Source organism: Patella vulgata, chromosome 6 (assembly GCF_932274485.2).
Source record: "Patella vulgata chromosome 6, xgPatVulg1.2, whole genome shotgun sequence".
Classification (NCBI taxonomy): domain Eukaryota; kingdom Metazoa; phylum Mollusca; class Gastropoda; family Patellidae; genus Patella; species Patella vulgata.
The window spans coordinates 4389774-4402939 of record NC_065884.2 but is presented as its reverse complement, the minus strand read 5'-3'; the positions used below and the strand labels follow the sequence as shown (position 1 = coordinate 4402939).

The window sequence follows — 13166 nt, the reverse complement described above, 5'->3', positions numbered from 1 at the left end:
TGACTATACAAAAATATAGAATTTAGCTATGTGTATAGAAGTGGTAGGAATTGATCTCTGTGACGACTTTCTTTGAATAATATCGCGCATGTGAGATCCTCGTATTCCGCCCTTGAATTAGACATTGTATTCGTATGTTCCAGTCCAATCGGACTACCAGTAACATAATGCACGGTAGCTGTTTATTATAGTGAGATATGTCCTGTGTCTTTAGACTGGGATAAAAACGTTATATTAATTATGCGCTGTGTCTTTAGACTGGGGTAAGAACGTTCTATGTGTCTTTAGACTGGGGTAAGAACTTCTCTGTGTCTTTAGACTGGGGTAAGAACGTTCTATGTGTCTTCAGACTGGGTAAGAACTTCTCTGTGTCTTTAGACTGGGATAAGAACGTTATATTAATTATGCGCTGTGTCTTTAGACTGGGGTAAGAACGTCCCCGGTGTCTTTAGATTAGGATAAGAACATTATGAATGTGTTGTGTCGTTAAACTGGGGTAAGCACGTTATCATTTATGTGCTGTGTTTCTAGACTGGGGTAAGGTCTTAGAGTGGGTAAGAACGCTATAGTATGCCCTGTGTCTTTAGACTGGGTGGGGTAAGAGCGTTATAATATGCTGGGGTAAGAGCGTTATAGTCTGCTGGGTGTCTAGATAATAGCGTTATAGTCTGTTGGGTGTCTGGGTAAGAGCGTTATAGTATGACGGGTGTCTGGGTAAGAGCGTTATAGTCTGCCTGGTGTCTGGGTAAGAGCGTTATATTCTATTGCGTGTCGTTAGACTGGGGTAAGTGTGATATAGTAAGTACAGGAGAACAACACAGCACATAAACAGGCACCAATAAGACAAACCGTGGACAAACAAGTCGGACTATGCAAATAATACACAACACAGTTGCTTTCAAATATATGAAGTCATGGATGCTGAGAACGGGGATTGTTTTGACTTTACATACCACTCGGCAAACCTCGGCAGATTCCGGTACCCTACATGTTTGCCGAGTGTTTACACACAATAATCATTTATTTTATTTACAGATGTATCGTCATGGTGATAGGGGTCCCGTTAAAATATTTAAAACAGACCCTAATCAAGCTGATAGTTGGTTTCAAGGAGAGGGCTACCTTACTGAGGTATGACTATATAAGTTCATTATATAAGATAAACATATTATTGTAATTACGCATGCGTGCTGAGGGTTTTATGTCATTTAGCAGGTGCCCGTGGCTGACAAATTTGAATTTGTCTTAATATTCAATTTAGCTTGTGTTACCGCCATCTCCAGATAGTGTATACCTTACATGTGTTCAGTATATCAACGGGGATTTGGGTTACCGAATGGCGTGCGCTTTAGATCATAAGGTATGTCATGGAGTCATTCTGTCAAACGTCGTTGGATAATCGGGGTTCCAGATGCTTCTTTTACCTTATATCGAATTTCAACTGCCAAAGGATCGTTTACGTGTACGCCAGTATATACTCAAGACCTCGATATTTGGTCCCATCCGAACAGCTAGAAATCTGTCCTTGTTCGGCCCTCCGTCCTGCACCACGAACTTTCTCGACTAACACTGGGAGCGAACCAGCAACTTCCAGACGAGCGATCCAGAATCTTACTTACTTAACCACTAGAAACGTCAACGCTGATTGATTAATCAATGTCTGACAGAGGTCAAAAGCAGTTCGTACGACCTTTGACCCGACCTTTTACTACAACCTGTTAAGATGTCCATGTACTGTAGGCCATTGAAAGTCTTAAAAAAAAACGAAACGAAATATAGATCTGTGTTTTAATCAGATTGGTGTAAAATAAAACCTCATATACATAATACTATAATGTACATGTTATATATGTTTATAGCTTGGCATGGAGCAACATTACATACTGGGAAAATATCTGAGAAACCGATATAACGGATTTTTAAACGAATCGTATCTTCTGTCCGAGGTAAGTCTATAAAATGTCTTTCACGGGATGTGTATATTCTTACAAACTTTCTATAATTTCCTGGGGATCACGTGTCTAAGTGGGTAAGACGCTAGCTCGCTAGCCTGAAGGTCGGGTGTTCGATCCCTGCATTGGCCGAGAAAGTTCATCCAGATTTTCCGGCGTGGTTCTCCCTTGTCAGTGATGCAGGACGGAGGGGCTGACAAGGAAAGCTGTCTAGTCGTTCGGATGGGACGAAAAACCGAGGTCCCGTGTACACATTGGCGTGCACGTAAAAGATCCCTTGGCAGTTGGAATTCGATATAAGAGTTGACCGTAGTGCCGCTGTCCGGGCAAAATTTCCCTCATAGCACACTGTATGGCGTATGCCCGTCTTCATTAGCCCAGGTTAGGAGCAGAACAGTAGGACGTTAAAGTCCATTTCATTTCATTTTCATTTCTATAATTTCCTTGAAAACAAAATGTATACTATATGTTCATGGTAAATTTACTATAAATACTATTAAGTAATTAAACAAGGTACAATTTTATGGATACACAATTACTGAGTTTAATACTAAGCGATGTTTTCGAGGAGGATACTCCTGTGTTTATCAAGCAAATGATAAAGACGAGATTGTCCTCGTCGAAACGTCGCTTAGTATTAAATTGTGTATCCATAAAAGTGTACCTTGTGTTAAAGTATATATATAATACATGTTATCCACTTTTGTGCAGAAAAGTAAGACGTTAAACCTAAACCTCATTTCATTCCTTGGGGGGGGGGGGGGGTAGATGGCTGAATGGTTAGCGTGTGCGCGCTGTATCATAAAGTCTGTCATTGAGTCAACTGGCATGGTTTCGATTCCCCGGTTGTACGTGACAAGGAGTAGGGTCGCCTGTCCAACCTCGTGGATTTTCTCTGGGTCCTCCGGTTTCCTCCCACGGCTAAATAAAATTGAACCATATGTTAGTACCGAAATGACCTAGTTTGTGTCGAGTGGACGTTAAACCCTATTCCTCTCTCTCTCCCACGTTTCGATACGATCAACACGATTGATACGACTGACCACAATATATGATAAGACGTGATATGATCACCACGATTACTCCACGATTAAATCCAAGATTTAAATCGCAGCACATATCGTGATAGTGGGAACCCAGCATTAGGTAATATATCAGTTCACCACGAATCGTCCAAAAAACAAAGTGGCGTTATTATCCAATAGAGGATGCATTTCCCCCAGCCGGAATAAAGGAAATTTTATATTTGTGTTACATCATTTGTTATATTAACTGTTGGAGCCTCGGTGCCTCAGCGAGTAAGACACTGGCTTGCTAACCTAGGGGTCACGTGTTCGATCCCTGAGGTGGGCGAGAAAAATCATCGGTGGTTCCTCCTTGTCTGTTGTGCAGGACAGAGGGCCTGGCAATGGACAGTGTATAGTCGTTCGATGAGACGAAAAACTTAGGTCCCGTGTATAGTGCCGATGTCCGGGCAAACTTTCCCTCATAGCACACAGTATTGCCGTCTTCATTGTTTCAGTTGGAGTGGAAAAGTAGGACTTTCAACCTCAATTCATTTCATTTTGTTTTGTTATTTGTATATTTTTCTACTGTGCAGTATCTGAAGCTCTAACCCGTGAAACCCGTCATCACTGCATCGCAGTTCTAGTTGTTTTTTGTTTGGGTTTTTTTTATTATATGTATTGTATATTCTACAGTTCAGTATCCGAAGTTCTAACATAGATAGATGTCTAATGTCGGCGTACTGCAACCTGGCTGGATTATACCCTCCCACGAGTCGTCAAGTATGGAATAAAAAGTTACTATGGCAACCGATACCTGTACACACTATACCTGAACCATTAGACAATGTAAGTTACTATGGAAAGCGTATGAATATTACTACATCCGCGTTTAGTTCTAAGATACTTTTTTTGCAGTCCTAAGTACCACTAATAATTAGAGTTTAATTAATATTAACATTCCTTACTTAGATGCTGGCTATAGACAAACCCTGTCCAAAATATGACCAACTTTACCAAAAGTCGCTAAGATCACCCGTAGTTATAAAGGAAGAGACGGAAAATAAGGTAAATATCGCCATTATCATCTTAATCGTTCTATCCCAACCCCCCTTAATCATCATCATCATCTGAATAAAACATAGATCCTAGTTCGTTTCATTTTTTATAGTTCAAAATTTCGTTTTATTTGTCTGTACTACACTAGGTTCTGGGAGAGTTGTTATATAACCTACGTTCTGGATGATGTGAGGGAGTAGCCAGAAACGGTCTGTTACGGCAAGTTTTTGGCGTGAGGTGCACGGAACTGTGGGTAACCCACTAGAAACATCAACGTTGATTGGATAATCAAATGCCTGACCCCTGACTCGATCTCCCAGTACAACTGGTTAGATCTTCGTGTAGGGTAGGCCATCGAAAATATGTATTAAAAAAAACGAAACGAAATATAGATCTGTATTTTAATCAAATTGCCCTATCAGTTGTTCAAGTCTAGACAACAACACCGACAACAACATTATCAACAGCAACATCAATCACCTATGGATAGCGGAATTTCGTAGCCTTTTATTTAGTCGATACCTGGCAATACTATCACAGTGAATTTGATGGTTCAATCTACCCAAAGATGTCACCTGTATTACAGAGCTGATCGGAATGATGCTCGGCCAGGTGTCATCGTTCACAGCCTGTTTTTGTATATCTATTTGTTACAACATTATTTCAAATTCGTTCAAGCAGTCCACGGCCATATTAGCGTGTTAGTTGAATGTAAACCGGGGCGATAGCAGAATATTAGAGCGTTTATGTGCCTGAATAGAATTCGAGCACGATATTAAAGTACAAAGTTATATATACTCTTCAAAAAAAGTATGGGATATTCAGAAACAATACAAAACTGCGGAAATGCACTGCTGTCATTATTAGAGGTAACCAGTGTATGTTAATAACAGGTCAATTACCTACACGTGAACATAAACAGTTCGTATTGGCGGCTTATCTGACGGCCCATTATCTGGACGTTTTTGATTTTTGTCATAATAATGAGTAATTGCTCCACCAATCCTCAGACATTCAGCAATTCGTCGTGGCATGCTCCTAATCAACCGTCCAATCACGATTTGGGGGAATCCGACCCACTCCTCTTGCAGTGCCACGGCCAATTCTTGCAGTGTTATCGGTTGACGTTGACGTCGACGAACACGTCTCCCGATCAAATTAAACGTAACACACTAAATCAAAGATACGCTAAACAGTAAATCCTATGCAAGAACAGATAGGAAAGCAAACATGGATAGATAAACCAGCAGTTTTTATCAACCCTTCGTTGAAGTGTCAAATTTGACAATGAACCCCTACCGCGTGTATGGTGCTATTGCGTGTCGCATGTGCACCTCAGTGGTTCTGTTGGGGCGATACATTCTTCATCTGTGAACATACTCTCAAAGCATGTCAAGTGTCTATAACTATTTATCATATCACAACCTGCATAGGTATTTGCATTTCAATATCCCTACTTTTTTTGAAGAGTATATGTGCGATGTTTGTTTTTTTTTAGGAATTCTACAAGTTTTTATCGGAGAAAAGTGGAGTACCCCATGAAACAATAGATAAAGTCTGGTCGATTGGTGATACCCTATACTGCGAGGTAAATGTGATATCAATTATTTTATAATTAGTAGTTATGCTAAGTCCCCACTGTCGTGCAGTGCGTTACGATAGGACTGTCCCAATTGCGTCCACGATGTACTACGTGTAGATCCGTTCGGATACGTTTCGATACGAACAACACGATTGGTAACGTAAATGTTACCAAACTGTGTAGGCATAGCCTTATAAAACTTAACTAAAGAGGTGGGGCACTTAATGAACAAAGTAGATTGGTACTCAGGTTGGCGAATATATCCAGTCGGTACATGATATCTCAGACGTCATCAATGCACTGAAGCTGTTATCTGACTGTTTTCTTTTATATGCAATAGTTTGTTCAGGATATCTGAAGGGATTTAGGAAACAGACATACCCTACTCTTTAAAGGCACATGTAACATACGTAGTATCGAAGGATCTCATGATAACGCTAACTGTGGATTTGACTTCTTTATTTTAACAATGCAGGAACACACATTAAAAGTTACGGGCTATACTATACACCGGAAAACACCGGAAAACTACCGGAAGACACCATGTTATACTGAATACCGGAAAACACCGTAAAAACACTAAATACCGGAAAACACACTAAATACCGGACCCCCCGCCCCCTAAATAGGTAACCCGGAGAAGGGCTATACTATAAACCGGAAACTAACCCTAACCCTAACCCAGGCACACAGAGGACCAGGCTTCCGGTTACCTATTTAGGGTGCCAGTCTCCGGGTTACCTATTTAGGGTATTTTCCGGTATTTAGTGTTTTTCCGGTGTTTTCCGGTATATAGTATTGCCGAAAAGTTACTACATCTATAATTCTAACAACCAAAACAGCACAAGGGAACATAGCAGATGATAACAGATTGTAGTCATTACGGCCATCATCCTTCCGGTGTTCGCTTCCGGTGTAGGATGGAGGGTCTGACATGACACGGACAGCTGTCTAGACTTTGGGATTGGACGAAACCGAGATCATATTGGCGTGCACGTAAAAGACCCCTTGACCGTTAGAATTCTGTATCAAAGCAGATCGTAGCGCCAATGTCCTGGCCAAATTTCCCTCATAGCACACTTTATGGCGTATGCCCGTCTTCATTAGCCCAGTCGGTGCAGAAAAGTAGGACGTTAAACCCCATTTCATTTCATTTCATTTATTCTCCTGACAGAAAGTGGGGGTTGGATGGCTGAATGGTTAGCACGTGCGCGCTGTGTCATACGGTCTGTCATTGAGTCAACTGGCGGGGTTTCGATTCCCCAGTTGTACGTGACAAGGAGTATGGTCGCCTGTCCAACCTCGTGGGTTTTCTCGGGGTCCCCCGGTTTCCTCCCACTGCTAAAGACCCTACGCGCAAGCGAATTATTGAAATAAAATTGAACAATGTGTTAGTCCCGAAATGACCTAGTTTGTGTCGAGTGGACGTTAAACCCCATTTTTCTCTCTCTCTCTTGACAGAAAGTGCACAACATGACCTGGCCTTTATGGGTAAATGACACAGTTTACAACAAACTACGAGACCTTGAGACATGGGGATTTGATCTTCTCTATAAAGGTTCGGTAGAAAGTCGACTGAAAGGGGGTAAGTTTCTCTTATTATAAATAGATCAATGGCTTTCTGCGTACTATCCCAGATAATCAGGTACAGGATACAAAGTCTACTTCGTTATAGGGTTATCTCTAACGTCTTCATAATCCCGGTCTGTACCTGGGAGCCACGGTGGCTAGGTGGTTAAGACGCTGGCTCGCTAGCCTGGAGGTCGGGTGTTCGATCCCTGCATTGGCCGAGAAAGTTCATCTGGATTTTCCGACGTGGTTTCCCCTTGTCAGTGGTGCAGAACGAGGGCCTGACAAGGACAGCTGTCTAGTCCTTCGGATGAGACGAAAAACCGAGGTCCCGTGTATACATTGGAATGCACGTAAAAGATCCCTTGGCAGTTGGAATTCGATATAAGAGTAGGCGATAATGCCGCTGCCCGGGCAAAATTTCCCTCATAGCACACTGTATGGCGTTTGCCCATCTTCATTAGCCCAGTATAGGAGCAAAACAGTAGGATGTTAAACCCCATTTCATTTCATTTCCGCGCTGTGCCCAACAGAAGAGTTCTATGCAATGTCTTCATAGTCCCGGTCTGTGAAGAACAGTAAGACGTTAATCTCCATCTTTAGCCTTCACCTTCCCGGTTGGTTCAGAACAGAGAGAAGTTTAAGCTCATTCCATTCGGACTACTCCATAAATGCAATCCGCAGTATTGTCAACTACGTCGACCTTCCTTTTATAATATTATGACACGTAAATGTTTTACAAAATGGTGTATATACTCTTAAAAAAAGTAAGGGATATTCAGAAACAATACAAAACTGCGGAAATGCACTGGTGTTTTTATTAGAGGTAACCAATGTATGTTAATAACATGCCAATTGACTGCACATGAACATCAACAGTTCATATGCATGGGCGGCTTATCTGACGGTCCCATTTCACTCGCAAAGAGATACACCGTCAAATGTGAAAATGAACGTTTTTGATTTTTGTCTTAATAGTGAGTAATTGCTCCACCAATCCTCAGACATTCAGCAATTCGTCGTGGCATATATAATTTATGAAATAATTATATAATTTATGAAATAATTATACAATTTATGAAATAATTATATAATTTATGAAATAATTATATAATCTGTTAACTAATTTCAGGACCTGTACTAAAAGATATGATCGAGAATATGAAACAGAAGATTGCCGGTAAAAGTACCAAGAAAATGATGGTTTACGTTGCTGTAAGTTTTTGGTGTTTTTTTTAAATACCCAAACTCCTTTTATTTATATTCCATTAAACAAAACTAAACTATTTAGATGTAGGTCGCCATGACTTGATGACCAGAATTATTGGCCCGATGTGTAATTTTAATCAGTGATGAGGCAATCTCTTTCCGAATAAATGTCATTTTAAAGAATTGGATGGGTGGTAGTTGGTTTGCTTACTAAATGGCAAGGGGCAACGGATAATCGTTTGGATTGGACGAATATCCCAGATCCCGTGAACACATTGGCGTGCATGTAAAAGAACCCTTGACAGTTGGAATTCGATCAAAATAAGTGCACACGTAATGACAGAAATAGCCATTCTATTCCTGTTGTACAATTAGCTCTAGCACGTAAGGTTTACTGGTCAGTCGAATTGTTCGCGTCGTATAGGATTTTTTCATTCTTATTTTTCGTTTTAAAGACACATCATGTGGTGTGTTATAGCTTAATCTGCCCACTGCAGGTTTTTTATTTAAACATCTATTAACATACCAAGATCAACTCTCTCGATAACTCGAAGGGCCTGACAGCTGTCTAGTCGTTCGGATAGGACGAAAACCGAGGTCCCGTGTACACATTGGCGTGCACGTAAAAGATCCCTTGACAGGTGGAATTCGATATAAGAGTAGGCCGTAGTGCCGCTGTCCGGGCAAAATTCCCCTCATACCACACTGTTTGGCGTATGCCTGTCTTCATTAGCCCAGTTCGGAGCAGTTAAACCCCATTTCATTTCTTCGCATAGAATAAAGTAATTTGAATGAAATTTTCAATATATTCATTTTGCATGAATTATTTTTGATCTATCTATTATAGCAAGAATGACTAGCTCTTTATCTAAACCTTACATGATGTATCTTTAATGTCGTCGTTCATAATACTTATCGCGTGCAATGACTATTTAGTTGCGATTATCAAGCTGTTATGGAACTATTTTTGTAGATCCGACGTATCCTGATGCTTTATTTGCGATTTGATTGATGACATCAGTAGGAAACGTAGTCTATGTTAACCAGTCGTAATGTGACACAACATAATCCAGTTATATCATGACATGTGGTCAATGTCAGTAGTCTCGATCTCATATTAGAAATGAAATGAATTTAGGTTTAACATCCTACTGTTATGCACCAAGTGGGCTAATGAAGACGGACATACGCGATTCAGTGTGCTATGAGGGATATTTTGCCCGGGCAGCGGCACTATGGTTTACTCTTATATCGAATTCCAACTGCCATGGTATCTTTACGTGCACGCCAATCGATACAAGGGTCCCCGGTTTTTGTCCTTTCCGAACCACTAAATAGCTGTTCTTGTTAGGCCTTCCGCCTTACACCACTGGCAAGGGAAAACCACGCCGAAAAATCCCGATGCTAGCCAGCCAGCCAGCCAGCGTCTTACCCACTTAGCCACCGTGGCTCCGATCTTCTATTAGAATAAACATTTCCTTTTATATATATTCCTATAATTACAGTCGTAATTCAATTTTTAAGCGGATATCATACATTCGTTACAGTTATCCCATGATGTTTCCATTAAGATTTAGATATGGATGGCCTTAGCGTGATGGCTCCCACTCCAAGGCAGGTCACTATCAACAAATTTACGATGAAGGAAAAGTTCGACGAGTTGTCGTTTAATTTTATAAAAGTTTGAAATGAAATGAGAGAGAGAGAGAGAAATGGAGTTTAACGTCCACTCGACACAAACTAGGTCATTTCGGGACTAACATATGGTTTAATTTTATTTCAATAATTCGCTTGCGCGTAGGGATCTTTAGCAGTGGGAGGAAACCAGAGGACCCAGAGAAAACCCACGAGGTTGGACAGGCGACCCTACTCCTTGTCACGTACAACCGGGGATTCGAAACCACGTCAGTTGACTCAATGACAGGTCTTATGATACAGCGGGCACGTGCTAACCATTCGGCCATCCACCCCCACCCCCCCGAAAGGAAATGAAATTGGGTTCAACGTCCTACTTTGATGCTGCTACCGGGCTAATAAAGACGGGCATAAGCCATGTACTGTGTTATAGAGGACATTTTGCCCGGGCAGCAATCGGGGAGAGAGAGAGAGAGAGAGAGAGAGAGAGAGAGAGGGGGGGGGGGTACGTGAGACGGCCACGGTCATCCATTTCAGAGGAGGTATTCGATTTACCAGTGACATCAAATTAAAGTTTATTTAAAGTTTGAAATTTGAAATTATCGCTGTTAACTTTGTTAAAATTAGAATGAAAAGTTTATATCATCTGTTTTTATATATTAAACATGTCTTCCATTTCCACAGTTCTGAGTAAATAAACCAATGAACTGAGTCTTGTGGGTATACAATCACGGAGTTCGCCCCGCCCATTACCACGCATCTGCGCGCCACTGTTTAGGAAACCATCGCCATTTATTTGTGAACGGAAAATACAGGTTTAAGTTTTGGCAATCTGAGTAAAATACAGATCTCGTTTCGTTTTTTTATACTTTCGATGGCCTGCACTACGTGAAGATCTGACCGGTTGTAGTAAAAGGTTGCGTCAGAGGTCGTACGAACGTCTTTGGACCGTATGATGTCAGACATTGATTAATCAATCAGCGTTGACGTTTCTAGTGGTTTACCCACAGTTCCGTGCATCGCACACCAAAAAGTCGCCATAACAGATGGTTTCATTGGCTAATCCCACATGCTATCCAGAACATAGGTTGTATAACAACTCTTCCAGATCCTAGTGTAGTACAGACAAATAAAACGAAATTTTGAACCATAAAAAATGAAACGAACTAGGATCTGTGTATTAATCCGATTGAAGTTTTAGCTTTATTGCATGAAGGGGGGTTGGGTGGCCAAATGGTTAGCACGTGTGCGCTGTATCATAAGGCCTGTCATTGAGTCAACTGGCGTGTTTTCGAATCCCCGGTTGTACGTGACAAGGAGTAGGGTCGCCTGGCCAAACTCGTGGGTTTTCTTCGGGTAATCCGGTTTCCTCCCACTACTAAAGACCCCTACGCGCAAGCGAATTATTGAAATAAAAAAATTAAACCCTATGTTAGTCCCAAAATTACATGATTTGTGTATACTGTACCGTTTGTTCAACGACCGTACTCGCACCAAACATCTGTTTAAGAAATAATATTAAGACCTGACGTTAAACCCCATCTCTCTCTCTCTCTCTCTCTCTCTTTTATTGCATGAAATATCCAATTTCTTCCGTTGATCTTACAGCATGATACAACTATTACGGCTTTACTTACCGCCATGGGAGTGTTCAATCAGCAGGCTCCACAATACACCGCAACGGTCATGATGGATTTACACCAAGAGAATAAACAGTATTATGTACAGCTTTACTATAAAAATGACACGTGGCCGGAACCAGAAAACGTCATGACACTAACTTTACCAGGTAATCTTTATGTAGATATATTCGTGACATTCGAGTTTATTACGACACTAACATTTATTATACATGCCCAATCTTGACAAACCAGTCTATGGTGAATCTAACTTTGCCCGATAATCTTTATATAAATCCATTCGTGACAATGGAGTCTAACACTAACATTATATGTAGATATATTCGTGACATTTGAGTCTATTACAGTCTATTGAGTCTATATTCTTCATGAATACCCAATCTTGACAATCCAGTCTATGGCGAATCTAACATTGCCCGATAATCTTTATATAAATCCATTCTTGACAATCCAGTCTAACACTTTATGAAGTTATATTCGTGACATTTGAGTCTATTACAACACTAACAGTCTTCATGAATACTAAATCTTGACAATCCAGTCTATGGCGAATCTAACATTGCCTGATATTCTTTATATAGATCCATTCTTGACAATCGAGTCGTAACACTAACACTTACAAACATCCAATCTTGATAACCCAGATCTCAGTGACACTAACTTTAAATAAATCCATTCGTGACAATCGAGTCAATAATGATACAACATTACCTCCTATTTCGTACACATTCGCCACCACTCGGACGCTAGAATAACCAGCGGAGAAGGTGCTGGCACACTCACGCAGAGGTACCAAAATTTTACCGCGTCGTGTACCCCCTTGTCAGCGGTGCAAGACAGAGGGCATGGCCAGGAACATGGTATAGTCATTCGGATGAGACGTAAACGACAGGGTCATTGTGTTTGTGTTGTTCTTGTTTAACGTCCGCTTCCATCGAACTGATATTGCAGACAAGCTATCTTATTTTTGTTATCTTAGCGCATGCGTAGAGGTCTTTCCTGTGGAAGAAAATTGGAGTACCCGGATTAAACCCACGAGATTGAGAAGGCGTCCCTATCTCCAAGCTGCATTCGCTCACACTAGTGATCGAAACCACGACCGGAAGCCAGAGTTGACCGGCCTCCCGTTTTATTATGATATGTTATTTTTATATCAGGGTGTGACGAGAAATGTCCCTATAACAAGTTTATTGAATTGACCAAAGACAAAATACCTGGTGACTGGGATGAGGAGTGTCAGATGGCGCCAGCAGGGTCAACATCTAGTTACGGTATTATCAAACTTAACACAGGTGAGCAGAATAATATAATGGCCCAATCTAATTTAACATCGGATCTTTATTTCGATCCAACTTTTAGAATTTTGGGGTGTGTGTGAGTGTGTGTGTGTGTGTGGGGGGGGGGGTCTACTATTCATAATATCTATTTACTTCTTTCCAATTTGATCCACTGTGATTGGATATTTTCATAGGAAAATAGGGTCAAGGACGATCATCGGACCACAAACTTCATCAAG

The 13166-nt window shown here is 41.0% G+C and overlaps 1 protein-coding gene and 1 long non-coding RNA gene across 2 annotated transcripts; both read left to right on the top strand.

Annotated features, from left to right (window-relative positions):
• The first annotated feature begins 1035 nt into the window (after positions 1-1035).
• Positions 1036-6454, top strand: LOC126824191 (prostatic acid phosphatase-like). The gene is made up of 5 exons (XM_050553376.2): positions 1036-1131; positions 1860-1946; positions 3653-3805; positions 3929-4024; positions 6440-6454. The coding sequence occupies exons 1-5, from the start codon at positions 1036-1038 to the stop codon at positions 6452-6454; spliced, it is 447 nt and encodes a 148-aa protein (XP_050409333.1).
• A 1843-nt stretch (positions 6455-8297) lies between these two features.
• Positions 8298-12862, top strand: LOC130013246 (uncharacterized). Its single transcript, XR_008788623.1, has 3 exons — positions 8298-8381; positions 11619-11799; positions 12808-12862. It is a non-coding gene; the product is annotated as an uncharacterized LOC130013246 (long non-coding RNA).
• Positions 12863-13166: the final 304 nt, after the last annotated feature.

Bases quoted from the DNA above. Each gene is read 5' to 3' on its own strand.
- LOC126824191 (XM_050553376.2), top strand. From the start codon at position 1,036: ATGTATCGTCATGGTGATAGGGGTCCCGTTAAAATATTTAAAACAGAC. The intron at 1,132-1,859 runs GTATGACTATAT...ATATGTTTATAG, and splicing joins GAGAGGGCTACCTTACTGAG to CTTGGCATGGAGCAACATTA. The intron at 1,947-3,652 runs GTAAGTCTATAA...TATATTCTACAG, and splicing joins AATCGTATCTTCTGTCCGAG to TTCAGTATCCGAAGTTCTAA.